The 24168-nt window shown below is 27.1% G+C and overlaps 2 protein-coding genes across 7 annotated transcripts in view; both read right to left on the reverse strand.

Moving 5' to 3' along the window:
- Hcf (Host cell factor) overlaps positions 1-3990 on the reverse strand; it is a 40483-nt gene extending 36493 nt beyond the window's left edge. For 2 of the 4 annotated variants that reach the window (XM_087157458.1, XM_087157456.1), the window contains exons 1-2: positions 3742-3990; positions 473-782 (exon numbers count right to left, since the gene is read on the reverse strand). In XM_087157458.1, the coding sequence (XP_087013584.1) occupies positions 473-782; positions 3742-3901 (470 nt within the window). In that variant the 5' untranslated portion in view covers positions 3902-3990. The remainder of the gene's footprint in view (positions 1-472; positions 783-3741) is intronic. The other 2 variants (XM_087157457.1, XM_087157455.1) reach the window with 1 other exon arrangement.
- Positions 3991-13961: 9971 nt separating this feature from the next.
- LOC107438054 (uncharacterized) overlaps positions 13962-24168 on the reverse strand; it is a 32047-nt gene continuing 21840 nt past the window's right edge. For 2 of the 3 annotated variants that reach the window (XM_016050215.4, XM_016050218.4), the window contains 7 exons: positions 23242-23447; positions 20775-20875; positions 20541-20690; positions 19041-19316; positions 17951-18115; positions 16609-16686; positions 13962-14215 (listed from right to left, as the gene is read on the reverse strand). In XM_016050215.4, coding sequence (XP_015905701.2) covers positions 14100-14215; positions 16609-16686; positions 17951-18115; positions 19041-19316; positions 20541-20690; positions 20775-20875; positions 23242-23447 — 1092 coding nt within the window. In that variant the 3' untranslated portion in view covers positions 13962-14099. The remainder of the gene's footprint in view (positions 14216-16608; positions 16687-17950; positions 18116-19040; positions 19317-20540; positions 20691-20774; positions 20876-23241; positions 23448-24168) is intronic. The other variant, XM_043039621.3, reaches the window with a different exon arrangement.

The raw sequence follows: 24168 nt of genomic DNA on the forward strand, positions 1-24168 counted from the left end.
TCCCTGTTAATCCATAGTACAATATATTTTTAAACATCGTTTTACTCATTATAGCAACAAAAAAAAGAAGAAAGAAAGAATAAAATAAAAGACAAAATTCTCTAATTTTATCCCGTTGATCAATTTCATAGAGATTGATCTTAACACTTTTCACTCTGCACTTTACCAGTGATTACGTCATTACATTATTTATAATAACCAACAATATAGTGTTTGTTTTATAAAAGTTGAGACATTTCTTAAAAAAGCAGTGATTTTCAAATTTTGCCAAAATAGGTGGCAACAAAAGAGCTGAAACTAGGGTCAAGAGTTAAATATAATTACATGCAGAAAGTTTTTCATTTTATATAAGTCTGCTGAGGCCCATGGGCCATTGGTTAAGCATCCTAGCAATTTATACAAAAGAAACTACAAATATAAAACTATTTCAATGAATAATTTTCCACACCAATTAAAAAAACAAAACAATTACCTTGGAATATTGTTCTTTGGATCATCACTATCATTAGCAAGACCACCAAAAAGATAAACTCTATTTCCCATTAAAGTAAAACTGTGACCCAGTCGAGGACAAGGTGGAGGCTGACCTTTAGGAGCACGAGGTTTTAATCTTTTCCATTCCCACCTGCTAGCCTGAAGTTCATAAAGTTCATTTGAATACTTGCCATATTCCACCATGCCACCAAATACCAGAAGTCTGGTATTATCACACACAAATCCATAAGCTGCACAACCAGGTGGTACATCTCCTTTGACAGGTGGTATAAACCACTGATTACTTGCTGCAAAATAAAATAATGAAGATAATGAATCATGAAGCTAACAATCCAAAACAAATTATCATTAAAAAAAATTTCATTACAAATTTGCTATAGTTGATTTAAATTTTAATAACAGTAAACTCCTGATCAGTCTGGCCTTTTTCTATAACAGAATATTCCTGTATTTTGTTTGCGTTTGACTGTATATTACAAAATTATTTTATTTCTGAGAAATTCTGTCCCTGAATATTTTTTCTTAGTATGAGTGATATTCTCTCCCAGAGTAACATTATTCATGAGTTTCTCTCGTCAAATTATTTGGTTCAAAAGAATTCATTCTGTAACATTATTATCCAGGTTGATTGTGACACAAAGTGAAACCTCCTGAAAATTTCATGTGCAAAAAAACAATATCAATTTATGTATCATGCATGCTTCAAATTTCAAATAATTGTTTGAACTAATATTTAAAATTAAATTACCTACTAATAAAGAATATCACCTTTTATAATAACTAATAATCACAATATTGGATTTCAAAATTTTGGAATATGAATCGCTATAATGAATTTTTAAATTGCGCAGTTTTTAAATCATGCATTAATACAAAAATAGATGTTTGATATAAGAACAGCGAGAATATGAACTGCAATATTTGATTTAAAAAAAATGTGAGTACGAACTGCAATATCGGATTTTAAACTAGCATAAAAACGGATGGATTTTAAGAACGTGCACGTACGAGCCGTGACATTGAATTTTTAAAACGCATGAACAAGAATTGCAGCGTTTAACTTTTAAATCAAGTAAATATGAAAATCGATGTTTGATAGTAAAATCGTGTAATAAAGAATTGCGATATTAGCACATTCCTGTGCAGTTCCTAATATTCAAAATGGAAAAAATCCACCAAACCAAAACTATCAAATTGGGGTAAGAATCTTCTTGTTAACAGGATTTAGCAAAATTTTTCTTCTGATTATAAGTTTCTAATTCACGGAAGTATTCGAATTAATGGTCTTGAGATAAAGAAATTCTGTGAATATTTGTGAAAAAATTACATGCTCTGCTTCTAGTTTTTAGACCTGAAAGAACGAAAAACCTGGGACTCTGGGTACACACGGAATACAATAATTCTCCCAGTGGCAGAATTGGAGTGACACTGTGGCAGAAAGTTAGAGTTCTTGCACAAAGATTTTTTTTAGGAAGTAAAAAATTGTGATTTCGTAAATGCATACTGTTACGATTGTATTTTCGGCAGATATTGATTTTTGCGTGGTCTTTAAATCCAACATTCTTAATATAATGTTTATTACAAAAACAGAATCTCGAAACAAAACACGCAATTGAATAACACACGATTGAATTTTTGAAATCTTAAATTTATATCATTCGACAAACTTCGAAGGATTCCCTTTTTTACGCAATTGATTATAGACGTTTTACCACCAAAATACACATGGTTTTATTGATTACAACATTGTTAGCTACTGCCACAGATTTTAAATAGATTAGTTTCTTAATGAAATATCGTTTTATATAGGAAATTTTCAATTCCACATTTGAAGAATCAGTTTCTTACGCACTACATTACTAACGATTAACACGCAAGCTCACACAGATTGTATTTTAACTAGTTCTTATTACCACGCAATTCTCATATCGTTTTTAAAATTTAGATTTTTTAGTACATTATTTTTTGCAGAATATTTGGAATTGCACATTTGAAGAATAACTTTTTGATGCATTTGATTAGTGACGATTTTATTATTCACCTGGTTTTGTTGATTCTATTATTGAATTTCTACAGAATTTTTCAAATTTTGATTCCTTTTTTTATATAATAGAGTTACGATCTGCAAATTACAAGTCACGCGTTTGACTAAAGATGCTAGCCAGACTAAATTGCTCAACATTAATTGCAAGATTAGTGAGTTGCATGATCATTTACTACACATAAAAGCAGATGTTTAGTTATGTCCTTCTTATACTTGGGCAATGCAATATGATTTTCCTGGAAATTTCATAATATGTTGCATATGTATATGATAAAATTACTAAATTTATTATAAGATTAATCTGCAATTACTACCGCCAGAAGTTTATTTTGTAACCGATGCTTTTTCGCATAGATTTCTTGCTTTATCGAATTAAACTCCTCAGAATTATCATTTTTATTATTCTTATTCTGAAATGTTATATAAAATTTATATTTAAAAATTGCATTCGTAAATAAATTGCGAATTTTAATCGAGCAAAGCGGTTTTTATTATTCAAAATTCGTGCAGAGATACTGTAACAGATTGTAAATTAGCTTTAAATTTAATCAGATCAGACACAAAATTTATTTATATATATAGATGTACAGAAATGATTCAAAGAACAAAGTTTAAAAAAAGTATAACAAATCGACAGTTAAAACTTAACAATTTAAATAATTCAAGCGCAATCAGAATATTGTATTCTCAAAGTTTATGTTTTCAAATGACAATCAAAATGTTAACATACATAAATACCCGCCACTTTATTTACAATTAATATAAGTCTGCTTTGAGAGTATGGCGGCCAAATGCGGCTGAATATGACATTTCTATAACGGATGTTGATAGAGTGCAGAAAAAAATATAAATACAAAACCGAAACTTTAAATATGTATGTAAGTTATAGGCATATGACTTGGTTCTGATAAAATTAGCTTATTTTGACATTATAATGTCTTGCAGGATGAATGTATCAGTTTGTTTTTATTTGTCACGACGTACTCACGGGCGCCGCCATCTTGAAATCGCTATACAGTAATAAAGTATAATGAATATAACTAAATTTTATTATGTAAATCGATGAAATAAAGAGATCATCGACATTAAGATCATTGAAAAATAACACATAGTTTTCATAATAAAAATATAATATCAGAGATTTCATCAAAAACATTACAGTAGTAAATAGCGGTATAAAGCTAAGACACTTATTTATTTACTTGTGTTATAAACATGAAGTTCATCAACAATTCCTTCATTACCACCACCAAAAACGATCATTAGATCTTTGATTGCAACTGCACGATGTCCATGTCGAGGTCTAGGAGCTTGTCCACCAGTATTTGTTACTCTTTTCCATTTCAGTATGGGTGCCGCCATCTTAGGCTTATATCCCACAATTCACACTTTTGTATTTTGTATTGACGCGATCTCAGCCCGAACCTGCTATAATCTCAACACCGCTGGGAGAACTAAGTAAGAAAAAAAAAACTGTGAAAACAAATTTTAAATAGAAAAGTAAATAATAAATCAAACATTTTTTTTAAAAGATTTTATACTTTTAAGAATTTAAAACAATTTGTTATTTTCTAAAATAATTTTGTTGTAGATGAACTTTATGGTAAAAGGCATTATTTTAAGCCATATTTTCTGCGGAACTTCTTTGTATTGATGTTGAATTTAATGTTGTTTTGTTTTCTGTCACATGCTGTTGGACTTGGGATCCCTAGATCCGAAACAGAAATAAAGATCCCTGTGAAATTTAGTTATATTAATTTTACTTCGTAATTAAACAATCGTTTAAAATCTTTTTCATGCTACTCTTGATTAGATATGTAATTTAAAATAATTTCTTTGGTGCGCTCAAAATTTTAATATTCCACTACGAAAATTATTGAAGTTTTATTCTCCGCGAATTAATTCTCTTACTGTTATTTGAATAATCTAGAATTTCACTTTAATTAAAAAGTCTTAGCTGACCGAACGATAAAGAATGCTCATTATATTTATAAAGAATATGAAAAAAATATATTTTAAACTTTTCTTTTTATATTGAGAAACAAATATCAAATAGAGTTTTATTTTATTTTATAACCGTTGTTGAACAGACGACTCAATTCTGGGTTTATGACTATCAGTTCATCTCCGTATCCTTGTAATTTTCATCCCATTTCAAAAGACAAGGCAGATGCTGAATCAGTACCCCCAGAGGAATTGATTTGTTATGGGAACATGGAGGACTCTGTGCCCTGTCAGATTTAACATGCACCAGACACCATTTACTACACGGGGAGTCTTCGGTCGCGGAGTTCAAACACACGATCTCTTCACCATGAGCCCTACCAACCTGGATTTAGATATTTGTAAAAAATCATTAAAATTACTTAATCTTGATTATTATCGTTTGGTGGTCTTATTCTAGGTGATATTTCATTTGGAAGTGTAACAGCTTGCAAAAAATTCTGCCCCTTTTACAACGCTCCTACTAATTAATATATTTTACCCTTTAATGCCCTTTACTTATTTAAAAGGAAAATAATTGTACTAATTAAGAGGGAAAATAATAAAAAATTCACTTGTTTTAAAAGAAATAAAAATAATTGATGATATTACTTATTTGTAAAGGGAAAACCTTTTTTTTCTCTCTGCAAAGTTTTAAAAAAAACTATGCAAATGATAGATTTTCTAAAAAATCAACCAACTTTTTTAAAAACATGCTGAAGATATAGTTCCAGGATTTTTCAGGAATAAAAAAAGCATAGGTTTGGCTGTAAAAATTTTATATTTTTAACTAGTATTTTAAGAAGTTTTTCATGTAATCAAAACATCCTTAAAATGATGATGAATGACGAGATCCTACCTGATTAACAGCGAAACTTATTCTTAACAAATTAGAAATTTTAAAACTCTTAGTCAAAGCAACTTAATGTTTTTATTTTGCAGTCTCATCTACTTTGCTGATTTACTAAATGTACAGATGTCATGTAAATAAACATGTTTAAAAAATATTTTTCTGTTCACCCTGATTTTTTAAAAAATAAAAACAAATTGAAATTAGTTATTCTGACCTCATATTAACAAGTACCTTTGTGAAAAATTATATAGTTAAATGTTTAAAGGTGACATATGTTAGAGCTTTCTAAAGATCTTAAATTAAAAATTGATTTTAGCAGAAATTAGGTACTAAAATGAGTTTTTATTACTAAAGATGTGAGTGGATTCTGTTTCAATTAAAGTCCTAAAATGATCACCAAATAATGGTGACATTCTTAAAAAAATTAAACATTGCAGTCGAAAACCAATTTAAATGGTAAAATTCATAGCCAATTCTGAATAAACCACTATATATATATTTTGAGTATATTTATTGGATACTTCTTGATTAGCTAGGCTAAAGAAAATTCAACAATTCTTTTTTAATTTTTTTTATTTATTTTCCTGTAAACATCCATTTTGTTCTGTGTTTAAAAAAATTGACGTAAGTCTACATTTTTTGGCGACTTTCGGCTTGCGCCCTGTTAACCATGAAGTACCATTTATTGCAAGTGAATGAACAACATTGTAGAGCTTTCTTGATTGTTGTTAAATTAAGCATTCTTGATTCGCCCCAATAATAAAGTGACTACATTTTTCTTTTTAGATTTTAAAAAAGGATTGACTAAACTAATTTTTTTATTACAAATGATTAGATATCAAACAAGACTGGGTCTCATAATAATTATCGCTGCGTGCAGATCTCAGAGAGGAAAAAAAAAAAAAGCCTGTAAAAATTTTTTTAATTAACTGTAGGAAAATGATTAAACATAGCTTTTCTATTGGTCTCATTTCATCCTTTTTCAGATTATTTTGAAATAAGTAGATTCTTGCACCTTTTTTTTATCAGTAGTTTGCAGAGACTATTTTTATTAATGGTAACTTATCGCTTTATTAATCACATATTTCAAATGTATGAAATAAAATAAACCATATTATTATTTAAGTTTAACCCTCAAATTTCCAAACGTTACCATTACCTGTAATATACTTTCTATGTATCTTAGATGACAGATAAGCATATGCATAAAAAATCACTGTTTTTCAATTGCATTATAAAGCATGTTTTGTCTCCTAATGTTCTATTAATATACTACAGAATGGCAAAAGAACAATGTTGGGTATGAATCTAGAAAAATGAGTTAAATGTCAGGAAATTTCTTTTTAAAAACCAAAGAAATTAGAATTAATTTGAGTTTAGCATCTAAAAATTTCAATATTTGTCCTTAAAATAAAAAATACTGATTCTGAAAAATACTTTCTGGTGCTTAATTTTAGTTCAATTCATATTGTTAAATATCTACCAAAAAATTTTCACCTTATATTTATAAAATTATATCAAAATTTTGCTGATTATTAAAAAGAACTTTAGCAAAAAACTGACATAGCATTATCAGAAAATATTGGATTATTAAAACCAAAACTTAGCTTTTTCAACTGACAACAAATGTTTCTCACCATGTTACAAAAATTACTCTTACTGTTACCTTTGATCTGTCATAAGTATAGTGTGCTAAAATAAGAACTCCTCCAGACATTCGTCTGGAAGGGGTGCGGTGTTACTGTTTTGGAGTGGTTTCGGCTCGGGTCGGCGGGAATCTTTTTCTTCAGTCTATTATGTTAGTCCTAGAGTGAAGCTACCCTCCCTAAAATACGCCTTGTTTCCATAGCACCAGACGACCTCAGACTTTGTGGCGGGAGGAGTTCTTAGCTTAGACAGACTATAGTAGTTGCAATATATATCTATATTTTATTTTGAAATAAAACAAACTATCTAATTAAATAAATGTACCAATTTCATCACTTAATGCAGTGGTCCCCAACCCTTGGTCTGGTGCCAGTGTATGAATCAATTGGTACTTGGTTGCCAAAGAAACATTCCATACAGAATTATTATACAGAAATAGAGTTATTTCCATTTTATTTATTGATACATTTCTCTTGAGTTAGTGCAACTTTTAATGGACGAGAAATTAACTGGGAGCTGAGAGACATATACTGCATCTGTTACAGTATTTTATTTCGAAGGCATTTATAAATACAATAAAATTAAAATTACTCAACTAGAACCATCTATAATTTAAACAATCAACGCCCCCCAGCAGATCATGGTAAAATTATCAAACGTTGACCAGTCCGTGCCGATAAAAAGGTTGGGGAGAACTGGCCTAATAGATACATCAAACACTTTCTTTTCCTTCTTATATTCATTATTCTTAGTAGATAATTTTTTTCTCTCGTTTTTTTTAAAACTTTACTCCCGGAATACATATTTTTTTATCTCTAAATTCTTCATTTCTTTGGCCAATTTCAAAAAAATTCAACGTAATGATCCTACTCAAATAACCACATATTTTCAGTAGCTGCTCAAAATTTTTACAGAACTCAGTTTTATCATGCTTGAACACCCAAATTTTTTTTTCAAAGGGAAGCACAAAAGCTGTTGAACTGGAAGGCAAATCACTAAAAAAGAAAAGAAAAAATGGCTTTTAATAAATTAGCTCATATTAACATCAATCAATATTTTTTACCTTAAACTACTTTTTATGAATTCTTTCAATTTTCAACATAGGTGTAAATTAAAACTTCCAAAAAAAATCTTATCTTATAAAAAATTTTAAGTATTGACTACATTTTAAAAAAGGTAGTTGCAGTTAGATACCGAAAATTTTAGTTATTCTGACCATTGTATGAAATCCATCAATGAGTGGAAGGATGTACATTGTAACTCTGTACCCTTATAAACGGTTCAGATGTGAAGCAATTGTTTGTTACTAAGGCACCATATCACTTGAAGATGACATATTCAGTAGAGTTCCAAAGCATGTTGCATAAATGAAAGATCCTACGAAATCGGACATTGCAGAAACATTTTTGCAGCAGTAGGGCTATGCTGTGGTATTGTTAAAGTCATCATCATGAACATTTTAAGTAGAGGCCACAAAGGAACTTCTGCATAAGTTCAAATGGGAAGTTTTGTGCCACCCACACAGTAGTCCAGATCTGTCCCCATGTACTTTCCACATCTTCAGTCAGCTCAAAAAAGTACTGTAGGGACGATAACTTCAAACAGACACTGAAGTTAAGGAATAACTTGCTTAAACAGCAGCCAATGTTTTATTTTATTATTATATTTTTATTTTGTTTACTATTTTTTTTATTAGCAAGCATGTCATTGTGTAACTTGCGTCAGTATGGGATTGAAACCTAAGCAATAGCGGACAAATTGTCCCAATAGAATAAATTTGGAAACTTATACTTTAGAGTTTCATTGCATAAATTTTTCTAAATTAGCCTTTACCTCGTTATTTACTGACTGGAACTACTGCATTAAATAACATTTAAAAAATTTTATTGACACTGAATAATAAAAAATATATACTAAGATATTATTTAAAGTTCTTTGACTTAGAATAATATTCAGGTGCACAAGAAGAAATTCGGTAAGTGGTATGGGAAATAGTATTAGCTACATTAAGGATAAATAAACAGCTACAAACACAATAAAACAATTTTATTGTGAACAATTCAACATAAATGCTTTCAAGCAATAAAGGTAAACATTCTTGACACAGTTATTTTGTTTTCAAACAATAACTGAAATATAAAAGTAAATAGTATTTATACTGATACATTCAATGTAATTTAATTTTCTGATACATTTTACACAGTTAGAAATTAGTTTTGATACAGCAAATTTTAGAAATACAACATTACATTGATCTATTAATAAATAATGGTATTCTTTTTTACGCTTCACAAGTGTTATAACAAGCATGTGATATTGTATAAAATTTTAATATATAAATTAAAATGTTATATACATTGTAGTACAAAATAATTTCTGATGGAAATTTTATATTTACAAGCTTAATGGTCAAATCATAATACATAGTTACTTATTATGCAAATCAATTAAACAAAACATTTAAATAATTATTATAGAGATAAAATTTTAAGTGGCAATTTTAGGCAAACTGTTAAGACAATATTTTTTTTCCTTTGAAAAGTTATTTTTTTAAACTTTCTGAAATGTTAAACATTAATTCTTTTTTGAAATAATTTTCAGTTGTAGATAAAAAATAAAAAAAAGAGAAACTAAAAATTAATGTTTTTTTAAAAAATTTAAAAAAAAAGAAAATTTAAATAAAAAAAGATTTCCATTTTTTAGAACAGAAAATTGCTTTAAGACTCATTTGAAAATTATTGAACAATTAAAAATCAAATTTTTAAAAAAAATGTTCATTCTGTGTCAGGTGTTGATTAATAAATCATTAAGCCTTGAATAAATTTTCCAGTAAAAATTAAAATAGGTATAATTCTATAGTATACTAACTACTATAGCTATCAAGAATCAAAATAAGATTTTTAAATCTCACAGTAGTATTGCCTTCATTAAGACCCATAATCCATTGCAGCAATTACATTTCATTTTAAAAGCTCTGTCAATCATTCACACAGATAATTTGTGGGAGAAACATGACACATAAGCAATAAAGTTAACCAAGGTAAAATATTGACTAGTGACAAAAATTATTGAAGGAGGAAAAACAAGATATTTTCAATAAAGGTTTTTTCATACCCTTTAAAACTACCAGAATTAAAATAATTTTAATAATCTGTGAAGCAATTAAATTGCACCCAACAAATGAATCTTGTTATTGAAACAATCCTTTTGCCAAAAGTAAATAAGGAATATGACCAGGTGTTGTTTGGAGAGTTGAAGCGATAGGCTTAAACCAAAAGAGTGATGTTCCTTTGTAAAACAGCACAATACATAGAAACATCTTGTCTTCATAGAAATTATAGTGTTTCTAATCAAAAAATACTTTCAACAATTTAAATAAACAGCTTATTAATATACTGCCTAAACCTTTCCACTTTATGCTATTTCCAGAAATTTCTTTTAAGGGCCATTTCTTATATGATAAGATTTTGTCCTAATTCATCATCAGCATTGGCACGACAGCCCTTTGTGAGCCTGGGCCTTCCTCGGAAGTTTTTCCCATTCTGCCTTTCTCCCTTTGTCCTAATTAGGTGTACTAATATGTTAAAGAAGGTTTAAAATTCATATCTTCTTTCATTTTAACAAGGTATGTTTTGTAAGACAGCAATCACAGACTTTGTCACTATTCAAAAGGAAAGCAATCTTTTTTTTTTATAAGCATTGAAATATTTTGTCCATATTCATTGAGCCAATTTTTCAAAGATATTATCTTTTCCTGTTGCTAGTAAAATAACTGCAGTTAATCACTGAAACTAACCCTAAGTATAATTTTAAAATAAGTATAACTTAATTTTTTATGAGGCCTCCACCTTGCATTACATCAATAAGTAAACATCTTGACACCTTGTATCCACTATCTTTAATCTTGTATTAATTTTTCTAGGTTACTAGAGATTTAGTTCCATAAACGCAATTTTTTTTAACTTGATCCGACGTTATATAATTTGTCGGAACGACTTGTGTCAGCATTAGCGAAAGGGTTTATGAACTTGCATGCAACAATATTACATTGGATTACATGCATTGAGATTTTGAAATGAAAGTATTCAATTCAGCTGTATGTATTCAAATTTATCTCATTCATTTAAAACCCATCAGGTTTCAACGGACTTTGTGTTTATCATTTAATATTAGATTTTATGTGAAAGAAGTGTTATCACTAAAGATGTCTTGGCAAACGTTAAAAAGTCTTTAACCAGAAGGATATAATTGAACTATGAAGAATGATATAGGGTTGAATTATCACGGATGATGATGATTTAAGTGTAAGAGAAAATATTCTTAAAAGCTATGTATTAACAAATGCAATATAAAAAAAAAACAATTGTTATTATTTTTAAATTGAAAACCAACATGTCAAGTTTTCATAGAGTTATTATAAATCGACTGTAATAAGATAAATTTCACTTATTGTTAGCCTAAAAATTGAAGTATTTAAATGGTACAAAAGTCTTGGTATTAATTATAAACTACACTTATGTAAATCAATGAGCAGAATAAAGAATATATGGTTCTAAAAACATTCCCTGCCTATCATCTTAAAACAATAATTTGAAACTTTTTTTTTCAAATTTGCTCCCAGATTAACTTTTGTAATCTCTGATTAACATATTTACACATATATAAAGCGACTAAAAAAAGGCATGTGATATCAATTATTTAAAGTAAAAGCTGAAACTATCAATATTTTTTCAATGCTGTGCAACACTTATGAACTAATCCAGGCACTTTATCCAATTATCAGTAACCAACTTCACACAAATTTTCTATACAGTCATGTGAAAGACAATTGTGCATGAATTTTAGATACACTAGAAATGGCATGCATATGCAGATAAGAAGAAAAAAAAAAAGAATTTAGAAACATTACATTTAGTAATAGTCTTTCACTTATCTTTGATATAAATAATCTTTAAACATGTTTCAATAAATAAAAATTAATTTGTAACCATTCTTTAGAAATAAGATTGCTTTTTTTCATTATTAATTTATTAAGAACTAAAAAGTAATACACTTAAACTTTAATTTTTATTCAATAATTAAGAAAGAATATCAAAAGATATTCATTGAATCATTAACTAAAAAATTATGACATCTTTTTATAGCAAAGTACATAATTTTGTACCATTTATGAATTGTATTTAAAATTAGCGTAACAATAACTAAAATTAAATAATTACGACATCTTAATAGCATTAATCATAATTTTTTCAGCAAACAGACAGCCAGCCAGGATATTTTTTTGAAAAAGTGACCTTTACAGAAAAAACTTTAAAAATACAAACAATAAGTAGTTTTAAAAACTTAAGGCTTTAACTGACGACTGATTGTTCTTCAGCAATCTGATGTACCATGAAAGAAAAATTGATAGCTAAGGAATTTTTTACCCAAGTTGCTTTTGAGTTTAATAGATAATGCAGTAATTAAAAAGAATATAGCAAACTAAAAACTAAGCAATATTATATAATTAAGCACATAAAAAATGGACGTTTAGTAATGAATGAACTGATTAAATTCTGTAATTCAATAAAATTAAAAACAATATAAACTCATTTACAGATAAACATTTATATACTTGTAACCAAATAAAAAGAACAATGTTTTATAGCAGGACTGTAGTGAAGTAGCAGTAATATTTGTAGTCAATTTAGTTTTCGTTAAAAATGAATTATTATTAGACACGAATAAATCAAGAAAAATCTTTTCCATAACCGCTCTTCTAAAACAATTTTTGGCAGTAATTTTATGCTTTCCACATTTAAGTCTTTTGACTAATTATGAATGATTTTATCTAAGTTAATTATTATATTATATTAATAAATATTCATTGCTTAACAACTATTTTAAAATACTATGCATGTAATTGGAGAAAAAAATGGAAAAGCCAGGGAATTTTGAAAAATTCAATATTTCTCAATTTTTATCAATTCATGGATTTAAAAAGTTTGGTTATTAAAAAACAAAAAGCATTGTAAAAATTTTTTAGTGATACGATTATTTTCGAATATTTCATTCAATATTTCTCACTAAATTTACAACTACAGTCCTGTTCTGAAAAACACATTAACAATTTAAAAAAGGAAAACAATGAACAATTATTTTATAACAGTTGACAGTGTAAGTTTAAAGTTGTTTATTTAAAAATAGAATAATTCACTAAAGAATAAAGAAGTATCAAGAAGGAAGGTATCTAAAGTGTTATTCAATTTTAATTTATTTGATTTTTTTCAAAATTTAATCACTTAAAATTCTTTTTAAATACTTTTTCTAATATGACAACTGCATGAAAATGGTTTTTGTTTACAGTTTTAGAAAATAGAAATTCTTAAAATATTTATACTAACTTAAAAATAAATATTTAAACTAAATCACGAAATGTTTGCCAAACTTTTAACTCAAAGCAAGGTCACTAAACAATATCTTCTACATAATTTGTAAGTTTATTTTATTAAAACCACATTTTTTTTAAAGAAAAGAAGATTACATTTACTGAAAAATATTTAATGAAAATTCTAGTAGAAACAACATTTCAATTATCGGTTTTTATTTTTCCCTCAAAGAAAGAAAATTTTAAATATTAATCACTTTTTTGGATCTATAATTCTAATAAAGATCTCTAAAATAAGAAATACTGTTTCACATAATAATTTCTTACGTTAAAATTCATTAACAAGAAAATTTATAATGTTTCGTGAATGCTGCTTGAGATATCTTCCTCGTGATTTAATAATTCAATATATATATATTTTTTACTTATCAAATACATTTACTAACAAAAGTTTTTAAGCAATATTTACTTTTTTTTAAAAAAACAACTTCAAATTGTAGAGAATAGGTTAATGAAATGCTATTATTTCTTGAGACATAATAGAAAAGTTGAACAGCAAAATTAAATCATGATTTTACCAAAGCATATCAAAAAAGGAATAAATCTGAGAGGAAAAATATTAACACATAAAAATCTATAATAAAATCAAATAATTTAGCATAACACACTGGGTCCTTGAAATTGATATTTTTATCTCTATTAGCTGTTAATCACTTGTTTTTTCCCCAAAATTGGTCCAGTCTACTACGAGCTCTATCTAATACATTAGCAGGAGTTATTTTACCAGAGTTTAGTGGCACATCAGTATCTTGAGACACAAGAGGCACTAAAAGCAATAATCAAAAAATAATTTACTAACTTCCTATATAACTGTAAGTACAAACAAATTAAAAGCTCATTTGATAAAAATTAACATGAAGAAAATACTAACTTCCATGTTTATTTAAATTCTTCTTTTCTTAGTTATAAAAACTTAAAATATTTATAATAGAATGTTAAAAATTTTATAACATATATATTTGAGTGAAACATTAACTTATAACTTACAGCATCACATTAATTAAAAATGCCTGGGAGAAATTTCAATTAGTTAGCTGATATTAAATTACAGATACCTCTACACTTTTTAGCGTAATATGATTACATTTTAAATTTGCATAAAAAATTGTGCAAATTGATACAAACTTTTAAATGAGTCACAAATTATAAAATGTTCAAAAGTATTCTATTTAAAAAGAAAAAAAACTTTTTTTAAATAAAATTTTATAATTATTTCTACTATTTAAAAAAAACATTAACTTATAACTTACAGCGTCACATTAATTAAAAATGCCTGGGAGAAATTTCAATTAGTTAGCTGATATTAAATAACAGATACCTCTACACTTTTTAGCGTAATATGATTACATTTTAAATCTGTATAAAAAATTGTGCAAATTGGTACAAACTTTTAAATGAGTCACAAATTATAAAATGTTCAAAAGTATTCTATTTAAAAAAAAAAAATTTTTTAAATAAAATTTTATAATTATTTCTACTATTTATATGGAAAATGTCCCTAAGAACTTTTAACTCGTTTATTAGATTCTTGAAACTATCTTGTAGAAACAAGGAATTTAAATTCACCATAAAATGATGGCAATGAGGATGTTTTAAAAATAAAGTAGTATCTAACAACATAACAAAATAGATTAGTTTAAGATTCTCAACCACTTGATTTTAAAGCAGTACTTTTTATGACCCAACAAAATGTTGCATTTCTGCAACAAAATTCTTAAATAGGGTATTGTAGTTTCACATCAAAACATAAACATTGAATAAAATAACAGTTTTAAAAATACATTATAAATAACTGAATACATTATTAATATTAATACTGAAGGCGAAAAAAGTTCGTCATATGAGTTAGATGATAAATTTGTATATTAGCTTATGCTAAATTTAGGGTATCTGTACCATTTTAAAAGTAAACAACCTTGAATGACACCACAATAGTTGACAACTTTACCTCATGAAAAAGGAAAAAATATCTACAAAAAGCTACTTTCTAGATTTTTCAGCCTACCACCACATCTTATTCAATAGGAAGAAAAAATTACTTATTTAAATTATTTTTGGGATAATCCTGTCGACCTGCAAATTGCTCGCGAAAATGAGCAAATTTTTTCAAGCCATCATAAGGAAAAGCAATGTCCAAAATAAACATTCTAAACACATTTAATTTATCAAATAATAATAGCAAAATAATCTAAATTTAAAAATATGTAATAAAAAGAATCAAAACAAAGTAAAAACCTCTATTTTTTTATAATTACACATTGAGTTATTCTTGAATCTAACCATATAAATTATTATAAATCAATTTAATGGACGAAAATCCCTGATAGCTTATAAAGTGCAAACAAGACATTATCCTTGTTCAGTTGCCGCCATATAAATTCGTTTAAATAAGAAATCCAGGTGTTTTCGAGCAGTTCCGGGGTGTTGGCGGAATATAAAATTTGCATTTATTGGCACAGAAGCTACCTTTTGGCGAAAATGATCGACGGGATAATCCCAAGGTAAGAAAGTAGTTGGCGGGATAATCCCAAATTACGAAAATGGTCAACGGGCAAATCCCAAAGTACCTTATTTTTTATATCATATTTACAATATTTATTATACGCATAAGGTAAAAAATACTAAGCAGAGAACATTAAAGCATTTAGTAAAAAATATATGAATAATAGAGGAAAATGTATTAACATTTTAAAGCAATATTAAATTTAAATTACAAGCACATTTACAGATGAAATTAAATTTTATAACGCCCTTTCATTTCTAAATTTCAATAAAATACATAGAAGTGTTGATGCTGAAAACGAAAGTAATAAGAACGGAAAAAAAAAGACTACTGATTATAACAGATGTTGTGTTACCCTCTTTTTAAACACTGTTGTAACATGTTCTGATTTGTGAACTCTATTGGGCAGGGATAGAAAGAAAAGTCATAAGAAACTTTTAGGTTATAGAATAATTTATAATGTTTTGCTTAAAAAATATTTTAAACAAATTATAATTAAAAGAAGTAAAAGTTAAGTAGCTCAGAATTATTCAAATGAAATCTAAATCAATCTAAAAGAGGCCTAATCTAATAAAAAAAAGAGTTTTAGTGATATTAGAGTTATTTAATTTTAATTGTAACAATTTATCAATAACAAATTAAAAACATATATATACCAGTTTCATCGGGTGTGGCAGTTTTTGTAAGTTTTTCAGCTATATCTTCTGGTGCCTTATATTTAGGTGGTGGAGTTTCTAAAGGAGTTGAAATAATAAAAGTAAAATTACTACAAAATATTTGTATATTAGCAACTCAAATATTAGTATGACAAAATGTAAAAAAAAAAAAATTATTTTGCTGTTACTAAATTATTTAAATATATTATTTCAAACAAAAGCTCAAATACAGCATATTAATAATATAAATTGTTTAATTACAAAATTTAGGAAGTAAAATTAATAAAGAGTAAAAACCCATAAAATTTAAATAAAGCAAAATTTCCCTTGACACAAGATTATCTCCTTTAATATTTTTTGATGGTCACTTCTTTAGTAAATTATAGCATAAGATAAGCTCTTGAGAAATAAACCAAAATTTTTGTATATTATTTTTACATTTTATTATAAAATAAATTTTGAAACAAGAATCTTCCATGATTTTTCTATAGCTCTAAGAACTTATGAGTATTTCAACTCTGTTTAAAAGTAATAGTTAATAATGTAAATGGATAAACTAGTTACAGATCATAAAAGGAAAAAAAGGTTCAAGCAGTATAGTTTGAATAATATTTGAAAAAATTAGGAAATTCGGCTTCAAATCATCTTGCTTTTACACAGTTTTATATGAAGTTTAACTGAAAGCTATATTTACAAAGAATTGTTAAGTATAATCAAATTCATCATCATATAGTAAATAAATTTAATTAATCAATATATATCATAAAAGCAAAGTATTTCAAACAATTAAAAATAATTTTTATTTGCCTAAAGGCACTTTTATTAGAAATGCAAGCCATACTCAAGGGGGAGAGAAGATAGCAAGGAATATTGTCTCTAGGACAGGACTGCTGGAGGCCTAGTCAAAATTTCTTATATATTTAATGTTTCTTTAATTAGTTTTTTTTAAAGGAAATTGTTGAGAACGTCTAAACTAAAACTACAATTTTGAATGAAGTGTCTTTTAAAAAAAAACTCTATAAATTAACAGTGTATTTAATTTAATCCATACAATAAAGGTTTTGAGTAAAATTGATGATATATATTTCTAAAAAAAAATTACACTGAAACATTTTTCTAGAGGAGAAATTTTAAGGAGTGATACTTAAAAATATTTATGACTCATTTTTACCAATGCTCTATAAATCTCTAAAAATTAGGTCAAAAATTTAATATTTATTTTCTGTACTTCAAAGAAAGTTATTTCCTGATAAAAAAATAAAGCATGTCTATGATTAACTTTAACATGTAATTGAAATACATATTAACTTCTTTAAAATGAATACATAAGTAAAAAAAATACCCGGGGTATTCACACCACTCCATTGCAATCGCTCACTATTCTCAATTGGAACAGTCCAATTTTCAGGATCTGGACTCTTAACTCCAGTTACTTCTTCTGGCGTTCGAACATGGGTTAATGGTACAACTGATGATTGTGATACAGCAAATTTAGCGTCTTCTGGTTCTACAGCAATTAAACAAATGCCTTAGTAAATATTATTAGTGTTGTAAGGTTTTCATAGTGCTATTTATGCAATTGTTTTCACAAATTATCAATTCTTCCCCCTAAATTTCACAATTTTCTCAAAAATGCTATGATTTGTACCAAAATGACATAAAGTTTGTGATTTTAATTTTGAGAGTTTTTAGATACATTTTAACAGTAATAAGTATTTTTCTGAAGCTTCAAAATTGATAATGTATTTTAAAAATAAGAGAATAATAATAAAACATATAAGAGAATTACACTTAATAAAACATATAAGAGAATAGCAAAATGACATTTTTAAGAGTAGCTAGATATTTAGGAAGAATGAATTTAATGCTTTAGGAAGAATGAATTTTAAAAAAAGAGAGAAATTAACCTAATTTTGGGAATCTAATGTAAAAATACATAGCTAAAACTATAGCAAACTAGCCAAAGTGCTTACAGTGGACACTGAGAGATCACATGTGCAGTATAAAAATTAGTTAAATGATGTAGCAAAAAACGTAAACAAATATAATTTAATTATGTACTAATTTTTAATCAAAATACTGTTCATTCTGTAAAAACACAAATGAAAAACTTTAAAAGAAATATTTTTATCTCTTTTATATCCTTTTGTCTGTTTATTTGTTTCATATCCACGTCTTTTGGTGCATAGATTCTATTTATTTTTCTCCTATTTGCTATTAGTTTCTTGCAAACAAAATTTATAAAGCAATACAGCATTCATATTGGAAATTCAATTGAATTGAATGTAGAGTTAAGGAGGAAAATAAAAGAGAATGAAATAAACATTTTATGATACTTGGAATCATAGGATCACATTAATAAAGTGTTGGGGAAAAAATAACTTATTAAAAGTGTCAAAAAAATTTCATTTCTATAATTTTCTCAGACTCACTGTTAGGTATTTCAACATTATTATGCGTAGCAGAAGGTTCTTGAGGAGCAACAGAAGCAGATGATATTGGCGACAAAGAGGAAGGCCTCACAGCATCCGAGTGCTCTTTCATTGGGGAGTCTTCTTTCCCCGTTGCTTCTGGAATTGATGGACCGGCCTGCAGCCAGACCTTCCCCCCACTGCTTTGGGATGATGGCGTCGGAGACTTCTTAGCGCTTGATGATGATGATGAGGGTGGCTTTGAAGCATGCTCTCTAGGCTTTCTTGGCTGTTTAGCTGCAACATATAAAATATGAATACACATCAATTAGAACATAAACTCTTCTTTTAAATTGTCCTGAGTAATATCAATGCTTTTACTAAAAAGCTTGCTTGTATTAATTCAGGCTTATCTCCCGGAAAGTTAGTTTGAGTAGAAAATGATGCCAATGTACAGATATGCTTCAAGGAAATGTATTTAGTTCCTTATTGATAACTTCACAAAAATTTCTCTTTGGCACAGATGGAACACCAATATCCCTTTTATATATGTTTCTTTTTCTGATACTCTGAATACAAGTAAAAAGATATTTTTTGGTATTTTTTAATTATAAAAAAAAAAGTATGATAATTACTAAAAAAATCTGCTAGGTTCTCAGAATTATTTTTGACAAAATATTTAAATATTTTTTCGAATATAAAATCGAAAAAAAAAGTGGTTTGAAAAGAAAAAAAAACTTTTTTTTTCATTATTATTTAAAAATTGATTTTATAAATTAAAGAAATTTCAATGATTAATTACCGTTCTTTCCAGATCTGAATAAATGCAAATTTGAAAAATTATTGTTTGGAAGTGAGCCATATTTGGAAAATTTTACCTTTAATGAAAGAGGGACAAATGTGTCTGATGCTATATTTCATACAATGCTAAATATAATATTTTTCAGCTATTTTTACCTAAATTAATATGAAAAATATGTTTAGGTTGAAAGTTACTAACAAAACTTGTTGAAATGTCCTAAGAGCAGTTTTTTCAAAGCAGAAAAATACTTTTACTTTGCAAAGTTAATTTTTAGACTGAATAATATCCTGATTTGCCTTGTTTATACATAGACAAATTCATCACTATTAATTGACTCTGAAAATAAATTTACTGGAATTCATTTAAGATAAACATTTTAATTTTTTAATCTGAGCCTAAGTAAAGAAATTTACTGTGAATATGCAAGTCATACAAATCAATTATAAATAGAAATAAAAGAAATTTTATATTTTTATGATTGTAGCATTGCATTGTTGCTTGTAGTAACATTTTATTCTTTAATTTTTATAGTAATTTGATAAAATAAAAAATATATTAATATCCCTGTCATATAGTATAATAAAACTAAACTAAGCAGTGTTCATTTAACTTAATATAAATGATGAGTGACATTTATTAGGTATCAATTTTTTTTTATTATTGGAATGATACAAATATTAATATAAATCTTTTTAAAAATATATAATTGTATATTTTACTTTTGGGCACTCTATCAGATTCTTCTGATTTTGGTGTCTTTTTTCTTGATGGCAGTGAATGAGTACTAAGCTTAGCTGGCGGCGTTGTAGCAGGGCGTTTATATTTCACAGTTTCTTTTGCTTTTGCAGGTTCAGCAGATTTAGGTCTCCCTATAAAATGATGAATAAATATTAAATTTTTCATGCAAATCACATATATACATTTAATTATAAATCTTAAAGTAAATTTTTTACTCAATTTCCTTGTTCCCTTTTCTAATTTTTTATCTTCAGTTCCTTCAGATGGTGTTTCTTTTTTCTTTGAATCTGCTTTCTTAGAAGTCGATTCATGACACCTTGAAGAATACATTAAAATAGTCAATTTAACAGAAATAAATGTGGTAAAACAAATTTTAACAAATCAATAATAATTTAGTTTTAAAATTTCTATAACTTATGAGAAATGAAACATTTTATAGGTTACATTTTTTACAGGTAAATATGAATTGAATCTTCAATGATTCAATTCATACTTAAAAATTTTAAATTGTATAGATCTATGATTAGGACAGGGCTATAAATCGACATATCGCGACATATGGATTTAACGTCTGTATCGGCAGGCCGATACAGGGACTTTCTTTCCAGGCAATGCATCAGAAATCTGATTTACGCCGTCGAGTAAAGAAGACGAACGATATAGCAACATACGATAAATAGATACAAGACACGCAAGGATCTCTTACATTCCGATGACAACTCATGCTGGGGAAGACGATGTTTGTATTGTTATATTGAAATGGCCTTGATTGATGAGCGGTAGAATCAGAATCAGTTTCGAGAACGTATATTGTGATCTCGCATGTTCATTTCCCCACCTCTTAGTTTTTTCTTCTTCTTTGTCGTGACTTGATATCGTTTCTTGTACATTATTTTCAGTGGGACTGACTTTGTGATCGCCGTCGTTACCTTGTTATGAACGAAATCTATTATTGAAAAGAATATACAAAGAAGTGTTTCTTGATTAATTAGGTACATTTTTTTTTTAAACAAAACTTTCTTTTTTATTTTTAAATGTGAAAATTAATTTTGATATTATATGTTTAAGTATTATTTTACATTAATGAATTTATTACAACCGGAAATCTAATTTAAGGTGCCCATAAAGAATTAAATTAAAAAGTAATTAAATTTGTTAGGCTATTTTTTACTTTATTTTAATTTATTAAAAACTTTTTGGATAAAATAATAATTTAATGGGTTTTTATTACTGATTTTAAATTTATAAGTCTTTAGTTGTTTTCATTTTTATAAATAAAATTATAACAAAACTTATTTTTCCTCTTTTGGATTTGGACATAAGTCAGTCAACTTTGTTTACTCAAAAAAATTAGTAATGTTTGCGATTGCGACTTCTGTTTTTTAAATCATTTAGCACTTCGTTTTATTAAAGAGTATAATCGTGTTTTTTAATTTTCTTTCAATATTGTCAGTTGAATATATTATCGAACATCATAATTCTTTTGTTCTTATTCTTAAGAAATTAAACCTTACTTTGCTTTTTCGTTCAGAATTCGGTAATTATTCAATTTAACTTTATTATTTATGTGAAATAATAATGATAAAAAATAGTGTTGTTTTAAAAGTGTTTTTTTTTTTTGTTTAATTCATTTAGCACCTTGTTTTAAGCATACAAATAATTTTTAATGAACTTATTTTTTAAATTTTCTTTCTATATTGTTAGGTAAATATATTGATAAATTCCAATTTCATTTATTTTTTTATTATTTATTTTTAAACTAAGAAATCTTTCGTTATTTGCGCGATCATTTTTAGAAAATATAACATTAATATCTTTCTTAAGCAAAGCATATACATCAAATTCATAAATTGATTTAAATCAATCTGAGTATGAAGTTTTGATAGAAATCCGACTTTCTGCGCCTTACAAGTAAATGAATTTCAAAAATACTATATTGCGATGCATCGCTATATCGCTATGCAAAACTGACGATGCATCACGATATAAAATTTCTCATATCGCTCAGTCCTATCTATGATTAGTTACATAATTCTTAATAAGAAATCAAGTTTGAATATCAAGAGCAATAAGTGATTTAAACTTCAAAAAGTGGAGATTATAATGTACTAAAATCTAATTTAGTGCTCAATGAATAATGGTCTATTAGTTATTTAAATTTGATAATAGCTTTAAAGCGGTAAAGAATAACTAATCTAGATCTAGAGACCAATCTACAGTTTGTTTATAAGTTGGCTTTTTTTTAATTTAAATTTTAGCACTCAAAAATTGAAATATAATTATATAACAATAGACTGCGTTGATTATAATCATTTTTTTCTTTTTTGCAAAAATAACAAAATAAAGTTGAATTTCTTTTAAGAATGGCTAATTTTTTTTTCATTTTGTAATTCTAATCTTTCATTTATTTTCATTCAATTAGTAAAAAATTAATTCATTACTAACTTTGTTTTCAATTCAATTTTAATTTTTTGTTAATTAATTTTATGCAGGAAACAAGAAACCTTAACAAGTAATAATTTTATGATGACATGGCACCCATCCTACAACACATGGATTTAAAATTTTTAAGAACAGGGCACACATTCTAAGTAGTTATTATAATGTTTCTAAAACAACTGATTTGTAAAACTAAAAATGACACAATACCAATTTATCATGCTTCATAAGAAGTTGACATACTTAGGCAAATTAAGTTGTAATTCATTAGGAATTCTTTTAGAGCGATGGTGAGGTACTTCCGAGGGTTGCTTAGAAATGTCCGGTAATAATTCTCCATAAGCTGAATGTCCGTGACCTCGAGACCGATATTCATTCGCTTTTTGCACTCGCTCAGCAACTTCTACAAACCAAGGTTCTTCTGGAATGTCTTCAGCTTTTTCCGTAACCTAAAGCCATTTACAGAATTTTTGATAAGATAAATTGACATATAAATAAAATATTCTTTTAAAAATATCAAAAGTGGATGTAGACAATAGTTTTGACAGAAAATTAAGGATATACAGACACAAATTAATTTAAATATTAAATAATAATTATATTTTTTGAAAATATTTTTATTTTATTTTTAAAAGCTATAAAATTTTAGGATTCAATATTTTATGAATCAAAGCAGTATAACAAAATTATCCACAGCTGGTCACAATTATCTACAGCAATTATCTACAAAATTATCTACAGCTGGTCACACACAAGCTTCTTTTGCAAAACAAACTAACTAGCATAAAAGCAGCCTGTAAGGCTGCTTTTATGTTAGTTAGTTTGTCATTTGATTTATTCTTCATGTGACAGCACTGAGCAATAAATGTTATATTTGATTATTTAGTGTTTAAGACATAAAATTGTGAGTTTTTTCTTACTTTTAAATATGAATATGCACAGAGAGCAAAATAAAAAAATGGACCACCCTGAACAACTTTTATTGACGTATCCTGTTTAGGCGGAGGGGGTGCGATTGTTCTTGTTTTCCTGTGGTGCTATCTATGGGCAAGAATTTGACTTCTGCCACACCGTACGTCACACCCGTTTATAGGGCGGACCCATTCATACATTCATTCATCCACAGATTGTAATTTTGACCTGATTCAGAGAGAGAGCGATCGATCTCCA

Source organism: Parasteatoda tepidariorum, chromosome 2, assembly GCF_982258835.1.
Source record: "Parasteatoda tepidariorum strain Cologne lab strain chromosome 2, Ptep-v5.0, whole genome shotgun sequence".
NCBI classification, from domain to species: domain Eukaryota; kingdom Metazoa; phylum Arthropoda; class Arachnida; order Araneae; family Theridiidae; genus Parasteatoda; species Parasteatoda tepidariorum.